The following is a 14,821-nucleotide window of genomic DNA, read 5'->3' as shown; positions in this document are numbered from 1 at the left end:
CGGGTTCCATGCTGACATCAAATCTAGACCGTCTCGTATTGAATCCGTTGTTTTCTAGGCTGGCACATGATATGATACTTCAAGGATGTATGTCATTACTGACTCGGATGCCCGGGCTTGTATGAATCTATCACGTCACCAATTATCGCCCCGAGCTTCCTCTGTATCTAGTAGCGTAGAAATCCCGACCCTGATTTAGGTTACTCCTGAGGAAAGAAAACTGCGTTATGAACTTGACGAATATTAAAAACATGAGCCCTTCCCCGGCCCCTGCTATGTAGGCGGTCTTGCCCTATCTCAAAGGAAGGTCAGAATTAAGTGAGAATCAGTATGGTTAAGAACACCGTGAGAGACCAGCTTCTAGACTTGAAGCAAAATGGCAGGATGATTTTTTTCACGGATTTCGATGGGACCATCACACTACAAGACAGTTAGTACAAACTCTTCCTGAAGTCATATGCGTCTCTGTCTCACATGAAGCTGCAGGTAATGACTACCTGGTATTTAGCCCATCAACCTGAATTCAGCAGTTTCTTGTTCACGATGCTCTCCTTAAGGTTGATAATTATGGTTTTGGAAGAGAAAAACGAGAGGTTCTCGAGCTGGACCTGCTTCAGGGCAAGATAACATTCAGGTAAGTTGGCCATTTGGAGATCTCGAGACGGTATTGATGTTACTATAATAGAGAGGCTTTCAAGACCATGCTTGATAGCGTGCAACTGCCATTTAATAGATGTATTCAAGCCCTCAAGGAGAACATTCAATTCGACTCTCACTTTGTCGCCTTCTACCATTGGGCCAAGGAGCATGAGGTTCCCATCGTTGTGCTGTCCTCCGGCATGGCACCTGTTATACAGTCACTGTTGGAGGAATTACTTGGCGGCAAACCAGAGAATCTCTATGTAGTGGCCAACGACATCAAGCCTCTTCGAGGGATAGATAAAGACTGTGGTTCTATCAGGAACCGTGACTGGGAACTCACTTTCCGGGATAACAGGTGAGCAGTCCACTACATCCCTACCTCAATGCCACTGACAGTAACTTAACTCATTTTGTCAGTCATTTCGGCCATGATAAATCCCTAGCAATCAGACCATACACTGAATCGAGAAGCCGAGATCGTCCCATCTTATTTTACGCGGGCGATGGAGTGTCCGATCTGTCCGCTGCATCCGAAACGGACATTCTCTTCGCAAAGAGCGGAATGGGTATGTAAACCTTGGCTGGAGAAAATCCTCCTTTAATTTAATGGGGATGCTGACCTTAGTCCCAGGTCTTGTGGAGCATTGTGAACGAGAAGGGATTCCATTCGCTCCGTTTGATACTTGGGCTTCGGTTCTGAGCGCTGTGCAGGTCATCTATGAAGCTGGAAGCACTGAGGCCTAGAGAGTGTCGCCGCCCGGGGGTAGGGTGAGGGAAAGGAAGGATCGACGGCAGGAAGTGGCAATGTATGGATCTCTGTGTTAGATACTATACTTAACCAATGGCGAGCTATATATTAAGACAATGGCATAGGTATGCTCAGAGTGATAGGCTGTGGACGAGCTCTAGGTTGACAGCAGATAGCCCTTGAAGCAAGGGAACAAGGGTTTTGTGGCTCCGTACGTCTGTGAACTACAGTAATATTCCAGCTGTTGAATGCTTTTGTTTCTGTGAGTTGGCGACGAGGAGCATGTGTAGGGAAATAGTGGGTTATTCTTCATGGTGGCTCGTTTGCCCTAACTAGAGGTACCCTGGAGCTTGGCTACCACACCGATTAACAAAGTTCAAATACAGCCGCAAACCCTAGAAGACGAAGCCAAGTTGATATAATACTGGAAAGCAACCGCGATTCCTTCTCCCTAGCACATGATACCGCATGGCGCAGGAGCCGGAACCTGGGAATAGATGAACAGTACGAGCGAGGGTAAGGTTTATCGCTCTTTTGACATCTGCCATGTATTCGATAGGTCTTAGTTACCGTGGATAACGACTGGATACGTTGATTTCCGTGCAAAAGAAGTTCAAGTTTTTCCCGTGCAGTCGGTAAATACGAAGTACCCGATTCCTTAGGTACTAAGCCCATGAGAAGCTCCTCAGCATGGATGTGTACCTATACTGATAATTGAGGGGACCCTCTGAAGAGAAATACGAGAGCTAATTTCAATATATCTTTTTGCTTTCTGTGTCATACCAGCCCTCAGTGCGTTGATTTCTGTGTGCTCGGAGCGGCAATGGGCGCCATTGAAACATACATCATGAAATGCATGGTCGGGGTCCGCGGACGGGACGATTGACCGAGTTGAGCGGGAGCCCCTGCCTAGACGAACTGGAGTCCTGTAGGGCTGAGATTGGAAACTCTGCTGCCTGGAAAGTAGGCCGAGGCTAGCTGGTGCTGGCATGGGTTGTGGCACCATGCAAAGCTTGTTGATCTTAATCATGATGCCTAGCCCGTTATTTCGAAGCGTGGACAAAGAGTGCATCCATGGATGTTTCCATTATATAATCAACACTCAGTGGAAACAGCGATATGTGCTATTTGTCTTTCTATGCTTCGGGTATCCCTATACCAATCCATCGTCATGGACGAGCCCGGAGGGTTCAAACACCGAATGCAAGGCATGTCGAACTTCAACCCCTATTATACTTGGAGCAATGAATACCGCCCTGAACAGCTAGGATCAGAGACATGCAGACCGTACTTATGACGGTTACACCGAACGAGGCACTGCTCGTTGACTAGGCTGCCATATTAGAATCCATGGAGCCATCGCCGCCATGGCGCACACCCGTGGCCAACCGCATATCCAATTTTGAGGTAAGCGCCCAGTGCTAAGCCCCCAGAGTTATATCTCGTTGGTCTGAGGGTTTGATGCCTGAGCGACCGTCTGGCATTGTCATTTTCCTTGGAAACCCTCATTGTCCTCTGGGAAACTACGCTCCTACCTAGACATAGAGGAACGAAAACCCCCAAAATCTTCACTGCATTAGCCGCCTTTTTCCCTATGCTACCCGTGTGCGCATCGATACCGAGCCAGAGATAAAGAGATGTCTAAGCATATATCAAACGCAACGCCGGCCATCACCGCGAAACCTCGCGAAAAGGTCTTGCATGCTGATACAATCGGACGCTCACTATGCCAACGTCAATTCCGCCCAGCACAAGATCCACCAGCCTCGACAGCACCGCATCCCTTTAACCTGAAACCGACCTTTCACACCAAAGCCCCAGCCCCGCAATGGCTGGCAGTCCCGGGCCAGCACCTCCCCGGCAGCGCAACCACCTCCTCCGAAACCCTAATGACCGAGTCGCATCGGACAACCTCCTTCAGCCGCCGCAGTCCACCGTCGGAAAGCGAGCATAGCAGCAATTTGTCCGACTCCGCCTTGAAATACCCTCGGGTCGTTAGTCTAGGGGGTACGGCCACAGTCCAGGACGCGGAGAGGCTAGCGGCCGAATACGGACTTCCCTCGCAAATGGGGCTGCTGGATCCGAGTTATACTATATTCGTGGGTTATGAGGGACACGGAGGACTATGCTTCAAGGTCTTGAATAAGGTTGCCGTCGTAATGGGGGACCCGATGTGCAATGCGGTCGAGATTGCAGCCCTCATGGCCGAATTCAAGCTCTATCGGCGCCGGAAAGGGTGGCGCATGTCTGTTCTCGGCGCAGGGGCGAATCTCGTCGAATACTATATGGCTCGAAAGCGAAAGTCAACAATCCTCAAGTTTGGAAACAATCGCGTCCTCAACCCGCTGACCAACGAGGTCGTCCACGAGAAGAGCGGGAAACGCATACTCACACAGAACCGACAGCTCCTAAATCCCAGCAAGGGGGGTCTTATGCTGGACATCTACACCCCGTCTCTGCATGGCACAGACTACAAGCTGGAGTGGGAGTTGAGTTCGTTATACCACGAATGGTGCATCGCACGGAATACCGCCGCCACTAAGGACAACAAACCACAAGCCTTTATCACGGAATACGATCCTTTCCTCATGTCCTCGCTCATGACATATATCTACGCCCGAGACGAACACGGGGGAGTTGCCGGCTTCGCAGCCCTTCGCTGGGTCGGTATGAAGCAGGGCTACCACATCGATCCGTGCATTGCTGCGCCCGGTGCAAAGCAAAAAGGCATAACCGACCTTCTCCTGTTCGCTTCCATGGCACACCTCCGCCAACTAAACATCTCCTATTTAAGCATCGGCTATGAGCCTTCCGAATCCTTGCCCGACATCTCACCATCGGCGATCCCGGTGTCCCTTGCACACCTAGCGGACAAACTGTATCGATATACGTTCCAGCGTCTTCCACTCTCAGGAAAGAAGGCGTACTTTGACAAGTTTCGGCCTGATGATGCACAAAGTGAACCCGTCTACCTTATCTTCCCGTCCAGAATGCCTAGGCCGAGGGATGTCGTGGCGGTCGCGCATGTCGCCAATATCAGGATCCGCAGGCTGCTGTTTCATGGTGGGCGTGGGTTATGATGTCGTTGTTTCCCAACCTCTTAGATCACTCATTCAATCTCAATCTTCCATTGCCGGGGCTTGTATCTAGTGGTCATGGAATTCACGGTATGCGTTGCACTGCCTGTACCGGCTGTAAGACGCCGCCATATATGTCAAGCATTGTAACGGGTTTATCTTCGTGGTTATGAAAACTGCACAATAGTCGATACTTGTGCACCTGTGCTCAATCTCTGAGGCAGATCTTATAATTACCATAGTTGTGGCTGAGCCTGGCAAAGCCAAAGGGTTATGGATGGTACCATCCATCCCGATCTAGCCCCCATGACATGACACCACGGCGTACCCAGTGGTGCCACCATAATCAAGACCAACAATGTTAAACACAACATACTCCAAGCACGCTTGCACCACGAATATCCTCAGCGACCAGGAGCTCTTCCGGAAATGGCAACGACCGTCCTTCTCACAGCGGCATTCGCGGCCACCGCATGGTTAGCATTCCGACTCTTTACACAGACCAACGCGAAGCTCAACATACCCTATCTATCATTCGAGGACGGAAACAACTCAATACAACGGTACGCACGCGAATCCGGCAGCATCATGAGACGCGGGTACGACGAGTACCTGAAAAGGGGCCTGCCATTCGCCATGTTCAACTGCCTCGAGCCGTCGCAGCCGATCGCCATCCTGCCGACCAAGTATCTGCCTGAAGTCCGGGGCGCAGCGGCGTCGAAGCTGAGCTTTCCCGCATTCATGAATAGGGTCCGAACCACGGCCTCTGTGTGCCGTGAACTGTCTGGCTAATCGGGTTTGGGCTGCAGTCTACAGTCGCCGAACATATCGGCGCGCCACGGGTCACAGAGCGTGTGATCCGGGTTGCAAGGCTGGATTTGAACAGGGCGTTGAGTGCGCGAACCTTGTTTCGATACTTTCTTCAAGTCGCGCATACTGATGAACGCTACTATAGATGACCTTATTATCCCAATCCAAAACACCTGCACCGCCGTGCTAGACTTCGCCCTGCCTCGCGGAGTCCAAGATCCAGAATGGACGCCCGTGTCCGCACAAGCCCTCTTCTGGGCGCCGATCTCCGCAATAATGACGCTTGTCCTCGTGGGCCCGGAACTCTGCGCCAGCGGAGAGTGGAATGGCCTGCTGGCTGCATACCTGCAGCACGGGCACGCAACCGCCAAGCACGTCCGCGAAACATATCGACCCTGGATGCGCTGGACGGTGAAGTACCTCGATAAGGATGTCAAGGCGATGGCCGAGTTCCGCAAAAAGGGGACCGCTTTACTAAGACCCGTCATTGAGGCACGGATTCGAGCTGCGCGTCAAGGGCAGAGATCGCCGTTCCAAGATGCGACGCAGTGGCTGGTTGACTCGTACTTGGCGGATGGCACGGCTATTAATGCGGAGCAGATCATGCAGGATATGAGCTTTCTCGTGGCGGCGAGTTGGCATGGGATTCTGATGAATCGGGTTTCGATCCTGTTTGATCTGATTGAGCGGCCGGAGTCTCTGGATGCGATTAGAGAAGAGATCGCGCGTGTTCAGAATGGACCTCTTAACCAGCAAACCCGGGGCGGACTCTGGAGCCGGCAGTCTCTTGCTTCCCTGCTGGTACTGGATAGCTTTATGAAGGAGAGTCAGCGGTTGCATACGTTCCAGCACTGTATGTCCCCCTTTCTGCCACATGCCGCATCTAAATACAGACACTGACTTGCCGCAGACACAATGCAGCGCATCGCCCTCCAAGAGGTGACTTTCTCCGACGGCCTGCGTATCCCAGCCGGAACATGGGTGCACATGCCGAGCAGAATGCACGGTCGGGACTCAGCCGTTGTCCCTGGCGGCAAGGGTGAGGAATTTGACGCCCTGCGCTGGAAACGGCTGCGTGAGGAAGGCGATGCCACGAAATTCCACTTCGCGTCTGTGCACGACGAGATGCTTCCTTGGGGCAGTGGGGCGCACGCTTGCCCCGGCCGCTTCCTGGTGCAGGATGTGCTGAAGGTGCTTTTCATCCATCTGGTTACGAAATACGATATGAAGTTCGTCGAGGGGGAGAAGAGGCCGACGGACTGGGATGAGCATACGGGGACGATGCCGGATGTTATGGCGAGTGTGCTGGTTAGGGAGAGGGCTGCTTAGACCGGAGATCGCAGGGGGATTCGGCAGGCTGATGGACGGATGGATGGCACAAGACCCGTCTCCGTTTGCTAGTGAACATCAATCAGAACTATCAGAATGGCAGATACTACCTTGATGGTAAAGGTAAGATGAAGCTCCCAGACCACGCAGTATGATTCCCTTGCTATGGCCTCCAAGTCGTCAATTCAGTGCATCTCCCAACACTGCCCACCCCCCGCGACAAGCCGATTGAAGAGCACATTCCTCCCCCTCATCCCAGTAAGATGATAGGCCTTGTCCTCCTCCCCCCCCTCCCCCTTCACGACCACAACCAACCCCTCCGTCGACGCCTCCGCCCCAGCCGCAAGCTGCACAATGAGCTTCCCCTTCCACCCCAACCCCTCCGTCTTCTTCAACTCGCTGATCGCACCAATCGGAGTCTGAAACAACACATCCCCACTCTTCTGCGCACCAAGACACAGATCATCCTGGATCTTCGCCGCGTTCTTAGCCGTAAAGTACAACACCGGCCTCTCTGCATCCGAGAAATCCAGCACCGCTGTCCCGCGCTTCCGCTCGAACTTCGCGTCGAATGTATACGGGCCCCCGCCTACATTCTGGGAAGAAGGCGGCCCTAGAGCCAGTAGTCGCAGATTCTGGAACGTGAGGTTTCGATCTAGCGCTGCGCTAAGCAGGCTCTTCGCGTAGTACCGTGATCCAGCGCCCGTGAGACCCAGTGCCCGGTTATATGCGATGTGCCCCTTTATAGCGGTTGTTATGGCGCGACGGGCGAACTTTAGGATGCGCAGCCATTTCTTGGCTTTGGTTTTCTTGTCGGATAGGGCTCCTTCTGGTGGAGTGATTGTGGTCCCGACTTCGCTGGGTTGATCTGCTGCGCCCTCCGCTGCGTCTTCGATTGTTCTCGGTGTTTTCCTGCGGAAGAGAGAAAGGGGGGATTGGGTTCCTGAGCTTGGGTCTGTCTCTGATCGGGGTGGAACGGGGATGGGGCTTGCGTTGAGCTCGCCGATGCGTAGGAGGGTGAGAGTTAATTGGGCGTTTGTGGGGACGCCTTTTAGAAGGGTTCTATTGCTGGTTAGACACATGGGGACCGAAAGAGGGGCTATCCTACTTCTCGATATCCATGTATGTTTTCCAGTTGGGGATCTTGGTGTTCAGCAAGTCCATCGCTCGCTTGAAAACCGGATCACCGAAGAATGCAAGGCCGATTGCCAGCGAGCAGCTCTTGACGATGACGTGGCTTGAGACCATCGATGACAGCAGAAATATAGAGAGCAAGACTCCGACCAGTTGGAGGCGGGGCCCGATCAGGGTGAACGGGGGCGAGGGGTGAAGGAGGCTAGAGACGTCAGTTGTCGTCCTGCCACATAACGCCAAGGTACATACTTGGAGAATCTCTCGCAAAGATCCGTTATATCGCTGAGCACGCGCAGGGTAATACCAATGGCAGGCGACGTCTTCTTGGGTTTCCCATTCTGCAAGTCATCCGCTGCAGACGGGGCGAGGGCGATGTCGGGCTCCAAGGGGTCGGCGTCAGTTGGAATCCCCAGGGCGTCCTGCTGAATTGAAGTCGTGATGCCATTGACCAAGTCTGCTGCTTCTTCCTCGGCTTCACCTTCGTTCACTGGTGGCGCGTGGACATGCGGAACACTCTCTTCTTTAGCGCTCAGAGCCTGCACCTGCGTTGCCTTTTCAGGAACGGGAGGGAAAACAGACGATCGGATTGAGGGACTGAGTATCATGGCTATTATCCCACCGCTGAGAAGGGGGATGATGAAGTCGCATAGCCACGCTAGGAGGTAGGCCTGTACGATATGTTAGCACTGCGGTTGGCAAGCGGTACATCGAGGTAACGTACAGCACCAAAAGTCCCCGTCCGCTGAGGGTTCTCCCATGATCGCAGATGGTTCACATGATTAATGAAGAGCCCGACTTTGACGAGGACAGAGACGTAGAAGCGTTCGATTGTCTTTTGAAGCTTTGACGCAGGGAAGTGTTCCTCCGCTGCGCGGTTCAAGTCGAGTGGTTGATTGTCACTACACGGGACTGCTTGGACGTGAGAGACTTGCTATTAATTGTTAGAGTTCGGACGAGGGACTGGTGAGGTTTGATGGATGTACCTTATCGAAACGCCGGATCAGGCGCCACAGGTCGTCGTTGGAGAGGCCTGGGGTGAGGGGTTCGTCGGGCGGTCCCATGGTCGCCGAAGGGCTTCCTTGGCTATTTGGCTCCGGATTTGGGGCGAAGATTGGATTCCGGCGATGGGCTGGGGGAGTGAGAGTGGTTGGGGGGTGAAGTCTGTGTTTCCTGCCAAGGGGTGGCGATGGGGATGGGGCTGTGCAGTGCTGTGGGGGGTCCCTGCAGGGGGCGGGTCAGGTGACATCACTGCCATATCAGACACAATACCCCGCAATCACCATCCATCTACAACAATGAGCAGCAGGACCAAAAGAACGATAACCAGGCGGAAGACCGGTAGGTACTGCTCGCAATACCTTGAGCAAGCTATTGATCGACGATCTAGGGCGGTAAGGAGGAGCATGCCCGTCTGACCCCGAAGCTTACCACATCACAGCAAACGCTGCCGACAGTGTCATACAAAATGTGACGAGAAACGTCCGATTTGCGGCCGCTGTAAAAGGCTCCATCTGGAGTGCGAACCAACCGAGTTTATCGTCCACTCAGGGCAGGCGCCATCATCATCGGCGTCGGAAAACCTTCCACAAGCCCCGCCTCATGCTGCGTCCACGTATGACATCCTCAGCAATCAAGCGCTCATTTGCACGAAGAATCGACGCGGGGAGGAAACGCAAGATGGTAGAGACGGTTTGCGCCCCCATTTGGACGCCGAGACGTCAATACTTCTCCGGAAGTACCAGAGCGGTATTGCAACGTGGATGGACCTCTTCGATGAGGAGCAGCACTTCCAGCGAATAGTGGTGAAGCGAGCTCTCCACTCACCATTGCTACTCAACTCGATCTGTGCACTGACGACAAAGCAACTCAGCCTGCTTGACGGAAAGTGGGCAACGCAAGCACAATCTACCGCGTCTACGTATTACGGCGAGGCCCTCCACCATCTTATCGCTACTCTCGGCGACCCTCGATCTAATCCTGTACCCATTGCAGAAACGCTAGCCGCTACAATCCTGCTCAGTAGCTACGAGCTGCTGGTCTGCCCTGGAATGGACCATCGACGTCATGTCTCCGGGGCACTAACGCTGATCCGAACACATGGGTGTAATGCTGCCTCTGGGGGAATGGCCGGTGCAGCGTTCTGGGTATACGTGCGCCAGGATGTCGCCATGGCGCTGGTGCACGAGTGTCCTACTATGCTTGCTCCGGAGGAGTGGTGTGTCTCTTGGACTATGCCAGAAGAACGCGATGATTGTCTCGGGAACCAGATGGTCTGGCTGTTGGCCAAGGTGGTTGGATATACGTATGACAAGTCCAACGCTGCAGCAGAGTCGGGAGCTCAGAAAGAGTCACTGAAGAACGACTTGCGTTCTTGGTACGAATCTCTACCTTTGCACTTCAAGGGCATGGATATCGGACTTGCTACAGCAGAAGCTGGAGGGCGTATGTTCTTTGCTATCCCATCAACAGGTGAGTTGTATTTCTTCATTGCGATGGGGCTGGATATACCTGGGCTTACTAGTTCAGCGGCGGCGATGTGCACGTACCATCTTGCGCACATTCTTCTCCTTGCCGAAGGACGTAATGCTGCACCAGTAATTGACCTGGAGAGCCAGGTAAGAAATGCCACCCTAGTCCTATGATCTCGCCATAGCATCAACATCTCATCTTCCTAGGCCCAGTTAAACGCCCATGCGCAGAGAATCCTCACCGTGTGCTCCTCCTCGACATCCGATGGTGCTTTGGTACAAGCAGTCCAGGCGCTGTATCTTGGTCAATACCTTTTCCCCCAAGGTTCATGTCCAAAGCACTAACAGTTGTCCTACAGCTGCCAAACACACCAATCACATCACGTCAAAATTTGAGATATGGGCTATTCTTCGGCGCATTGAACGTGAACTAGGATTCCACACAGGTAATCGCATTCAGCAACTAGAACAGCATTTCAACCAACAAGCGGAGGCTACGAGTCAACTGTCGTCTACACCCTTACGTTGATTCCTATCGCCTTCTCCAAATCCTCATAGGCATCGGCCCAGGCCACAAATTAAACGCCTCCTCATACTCCAACTCAAACCCACCAGGCAGCGCAAAGTCATACGCATGTACCAAAGTCGCGACGAGAATCTGCTGTTCCATCATCGTCAGGTGTCGACCAATGCAGCCCCTCGCCCCCGTGCTAAAGGGGATAAAGGCAGCCCGCATCGCAGCCAGTTCGTCCGACGAGCATCGAAGCCACCTTTCCGGTATAAATTGTTCGGCGTCGGGGAATATAATAGAGTCACGGTGGGCTGCATAGGCAGGCACGGAGACGCCGATGTTCCCTCCTATCCACTCGCCCGCTATCATCATGCCGCCCGCGGGTGTTTTGCGCTCGAGGCCGCGGGGCAGAGGTGGTGAGAGGCGGAGGGACTCTTCGAGGCAGGCTTTTAGGTAGGGGAGGTTCTTGACCCTGGCGTAGGCTGCGATGGGCTCGCGAGACGAGAGGGCATCGGCTACTTCGGCCCTGAGCTTGATTAAGGTTTCCGGATTCTTGATCAGGTAGTATAGGACGTGCGTCAATGCAATGGCGGTTGTTTCGGAGCCAGCGTCGACTGCGCAAATTCATCAGTCAGCTTGCTGTCTCCCATAACTTACAATCGATGACATACGAAGCATGTTCGCCTCTGCCTCGATCTCCCCTCGCTCCAAGCTCCGCGGTTCACCGTTCTTGTCAGATACCAAGCACGCAAGAAAGTCATCCGGCTCATCGACCCTGCTCAGCCGCCGTGCAACAAGATGGCGAACTATCGCGCCGAAATCCTCGCCCTGCTCCCACTGCCGGCGAAGCCAAGGGAATAGAAGACGCGTCGCCCCCTTCAGGATGGGGAACCATGCCGGCGCGCCAACGAACCACGAGGCAATCCGCGCTCCGCCATGCATACTCCAGACAAAGCCCAGTGCCCGGGCACTGCGACCGTCGCGCGGAACCGCGATGGAATCGTTCCCGGCCTCCAGCATGTGCGTCTTCTCGCTCAGCGCAATCTCGACAATCGCGTCGATGGTAAAGAGGTTAGACCACAGCCTCCAGTCCACATTGAACCCGCTACCCCCGTTTCCTGAACACATCCGATCAAGCTGTTTCATCAAGGCGCGGACCCTCTCCGCAATCTTCCCCTCCCAGGCCTCCGAATTCCGCGCCGCGAAGGCATTGCTGAGCATGCGGCGCTTGCGCGCGTGGTCCTCGCGGCCGATGGCGTTGAGTATATGCGTATGCGCGCCAGGCAGGAGGGTCGCTTGGTATGGCGCGGCTTTCACGCACGGCGAGCCGTGGCCGTATATGTCTTGTATTGCGTTGATGGTGCCGAAGGAGAGCGTGCGTGGGCCGAGGCGGATAATGGGGTGTTTCTTGTGCTGGGTGGAGAGGGCTTTGGTGCGGAAGGTGTTGCGTCGTGCCCATATGGAGGAGAGGTCTGTGAAGGGGGAAAAGGGCGTTTGGCTTGGGTATTTCCGCAGGGGGGGGGGCGCCGTGGATGTGGATGATGATGGGCGTTGCCATGAGGATGGCAATGGCGAGGAATGTGAGGAGTGCCATGTTGATCTGTGATTCTGAGGATCGGGTAACTGAGTCTCATGGGGATCTCTGGATATATATTGGATTTGGGCGCTTCGGACCGGCTGTTATATATCCAGTTCCCTAGCCATGCACACTGTTTCTAATACCGAGTCAACCTTCATGGAATCCTACGAAGTAGTGCATCTGAGTTCCATTCAAGTAGAATAGTTTACTAGCCTGCCACAAATCGCTTACATTACCATATTGGGTATGCTAGGAGCGGCGCCCGCGCCCGCGCCCGGGGACTGAAGGCATGTGGCACTTACCTAAGTAATACCTGCAGCCTGCAGCCACCGCGCAACCTGAACCCTTCTTGGAATGCGAAGAGCGGCTTTGCCTGAAGTCTGCCAAGTGGGCTCACCCTCCGATCAGTCTTAACCATACCGAATATGTGGCGGCGCCTTCCAGCTGGCATCCATGCCATGCCACCAGCCGAGGGACCACGAATCAAAAGTCATGACCGGTCTTATACCTACTGGGCCAATAGTGCTATTAGTTTGAGAATTTTAAGGTCCATGTCAACAAGGCGTATATAAGGCCGAGACAGTACCGTAGCGTTCTTAAGACTGTGCGCCCTTACCGTCCTTGAGCAGTTCAAAGCACGGTATTGGAGGGCTTGTTATAGAAAAATAGTCTTAAGACGAGAATGTAAAGAAAGATGCAATACGGCAAGTCCAAGCGCCTCAAACCCGCAGCCAACGAAGACAAGGCAAAAAAAAGATAGGTATGGTACGGGCGCGGACAGGAGAACGGACGGACCCGGACTCGGACTCGGACTCGACTTGCTTACTAGCACTTATTTTGGATCTAAGCTATAGCGTCATCTTGGCTCGGCAATGGGAGCTAAATGACTGGATGTGCCATAACGCAGTATACGGAATCTAAGATACTGGGTAGGAGTTGACGGTCCCCCGTCTGATGTCACCATGGGCGCTGACAGCTGTATATAAATCAGCATGGATAGGGTTCGGAGATCTCGTCTAACATCAGCGTTTACACAAGGTTCCATCTAACGACCCTGTCTATCAAGTGCCCATTTCTCTTCCGAATCGGCATTCTTGTCTCGGATACTCCCTTCAGGATCGACACCAACGCCCACGCTCCAACCACCAAAATGGCAACCGAAATGCCCGCCAACTCAACGCTCCTCCGAAACACCGAGCTCTGCACCCTCTCCACATACCCGCTATCCCTGGGCATGGTCTAATACAGCACCCTCCTATGGGCCAAAATCCTCTTCATGGCCCTCTTCGGTGCCGCCATGGGCCCTCGGTCTAATTGGGGAAGTCATCGGCTACGGCGGACGCATCATGCTCAACAATAACCCCTTCAAACTAGACGGGTTCCTGACCTACCCTGTCCGGCTAACAATTGCGCCTGCGCCTTTTGCGGCCGCTATATACCTTACCCTCAGCCGAATCGTCGTTGTGTACGATGAAAACATCTCGGATTTCAAGCCGCGCACGTACATAATCACTTTCATCCCCTTCAATGTCATCGCCCTTATCCTGCAAGCCGCCGGCGGTCCAATGGCCTCGACCGCCGAGCCAGGCGATCAGGAAGCGACAGACCTCGGCGTCAACGTGATCATTGCCGGACTCGCATGGCAGGTCGTATCACTGTGCATCTTTCAGCAATGGCAACGTACCTCTACATCCGGGTGCGCAAGGCCGCAAAGTCCGATCTGAACCCAACTTTCAGCGCCCTCCGCTCAGCGCGCTACTTCCGGGCCTCGCTGTGGGTGTTTGGCATTGCGACGCTGCTGATCGTCGTGCGCTCGGTGTATCGCTGCGCCGAGCTGCGCGAGGGGTTCCAGGGGCATCTTGCGGATGACGAGGCTAGTTTCATGGTTCTTGAGGCGACGATGATTGCGCTTGCGGTTTTCGCGCTTACGGGGTTCATTATGGTGTTGCGTGGATGGGGAGTGGAATAGTGCGGTTTGGGCGGCGAGGGGCAACGGCGAGAAGCACCTGCGGTATCGCAAGACGAAGTCTATGGAGTCGGATGTTGAGGTGAGGGCTGTGCAGTAGGTAGGAGGTCTTCTGAGCCTTGCGACGGTCAGGCTTGGATGGGTGAGGACATGGCAGTAGACTTCTGTGCTGTTCTCTGAAATTTTCTTGTGTTTTCCTTGCTTTACCATAGATGTGCCAGTCGAACTATCATTTAGCTATGTGACCTATTCTCAAAACAAACCCGGCTAGCATCTTCGGTTCCCTCCTTCACCTTTACAACTCTTAGCAATCTAGGGGTACCTTTAAATAAGGGCTCTGGACACTTTAAAAGTCTTATAAATATATATTTTTATTATTTTAATTTTATTTTTAACCTTTTTCTTCCCCTTTTACCACCCCCCGCGGTATAATAACTAAAATTAAGGCGTGTACTTTTAACTAGCCTATAAATATTAATTTAACTAACTTTACATGGTTATAAAACCCCCTATTTTTTTAACCTTTATATTATAAAAAAATAAAAGAAAAAAGAGCC

General features: G+C 53.3%; 7 protein-coding genes across 7 annotated transcripts; 5 read left to right on the top strand and 2 right to left on the bottom strand.

Moving 5' to 3' along the window:
* Positions 1–701: 701 nt before the first annotated feature.
* On the top strand, positions 702–1,386 carry DSM5745_00355 (uncharacterized protein; the record flags this gene model as incomplete). The annotated part of the gene is made up of 3 exons (XM_026742371.1): positions 702–997; positions 1,060–1,208; positions 1,274–1,386. 3 exons carry the CDS (start codon positions 702–704, stop codon positions 1,384–1,386), a joined length of 558 nt encoding a protein of 185 aa, XP_026608216.1.
* A 1,641-nt stretch (positions 1,387–3,027) lies between these two features.
* On the top strand, positions 3,028–4,470 carry ergS (the record flags this gene model as incomplete). Its single annotated transcript, XM_026742370.1, has 1 exon — positions 3,028–4,470. The coding sequence occupies one exon, from the start codon at positions 3,028–3,030 to the stop codon at positions 4,468–4,470; it is 1,443 nt and encodes a 480-aa protein (XP_026608215.1).
* A 426-nt stretch (positions 4,471–4,896) lies between these two features.
* On the top strand, positions 4,897–6,606 carry DSM5745_00353 (cytochrome P450; the record flags this gene model as incomplete). Its single annotated transcript, XM_026742369.1, has 4 exons — positions 4,897–5,217; positions 5,277–5,361; positions 5,423–6,130; positions 6,188–6,606. 4 exons carry the CDS (start codon positions 4,897–4,899, stop codon positions 6,604–6,606), a joined length of 1,533 nt encoding a protein of 510 aa, XP_026608214.1.
* Positions 6,607–7,710: 1,104 nt separating this feature from the next.
* DSM5745_00352 (uncharacterized protein) lies at positions 7,711–8,345 on the bottom strand (the record flags this gene model as incomplete). The annotated part of the gene is made up of 2 exons (XM_026742368.1): positions 7,711–7,942; positions 7,990–8,345. The coding sequence occupies 2 exons, from the start codon at positions 8,343–8,345 to the stop codon at positions 7,711–7,713; spliced, it is 588 nt and encodes a 195-aa protein (XP_026608213.1).
* Positions 8,346–9,354: 1,009 nt separating this feature from the next.
* On the top strand, positions 9,355–10,553 carry DSM5745_00351 (uncharacterized protein; the record flags this gene model as incomplete). Its single annotated transcript, XM_026742367.1, has 3 exons — positions 9,355–9,429; positions 9,483–10,355; positions 10,416–10,553. The coding sequence occupies 3 exons, from the start codon at positions 9,355–9,357 to the stop codon at positions 10,551–10,553; spliced, it is 1,086 nt and encodes a 361-aa protein (XP_026608212.1).
* A 187-nt stretch (positions 10,554–10,740) lies between these two features.
* DSM5745_00350 (uncharacterized protein) lies at positions 10,741–12,313 on the bottom strand (the record flags this gene model as incomplete). The annotated part of the gene is made up of 3 exons (XM_026742366.1): positions 10,741–11,271; positions 11,377–11,837; positions 11,878–12,313. 3 exons carry the CDS (start codon positions 12,311–12,313, stop codon positions 10,741–10,743), a joined length of 1,428 nt encoding a protein of 475 aa, XP_026608211.1.
* Positions 12,314–13,644: 1,331 nt separating this feature from the next.
* Positions 13,645–14,267, top strand: DSM5745_00349 (RTA1 domain-containing protein; the record flags this gene model as incomplete). The annotated part of the gene is made up of 2 exons (XM_026742365.1): positions 13,645–13,994; positions 14,036–14,267. The coding sequence occupies 2 exons, from the start codon at positions 13,645–13,647 to the stop codon at positions 14,265–14,267; spliced, it is 582 nt and encodes a 193-aa protein (XP_026608210.1).
* Between the last annotated feature and the right edge of the window lie 554 nt (positions 14,268–14,821).

The sequence above is a fragment of the Aspergillus mulundensis genome (genome assembly GCF_003369625.1).
Source record: "Aspergillus mulundensis strain DSM 5745 chromosome Unknown scaffold_0, whole genome shotgun sequence".
NCBI classification, from domain to species: domain Eukaryota; kingdom Fungi; phylum Ascomycota; class Eurotiomycetes; order Eurotiales; family Aspergillaceae; genus Aspergillus; species Aspergillus mulundensis.
The sequence above is the reverse complement of the archived record's forward strand: the minus strand, read 5'-3'. Positions and strand labels throughout refer to the sequence as shown.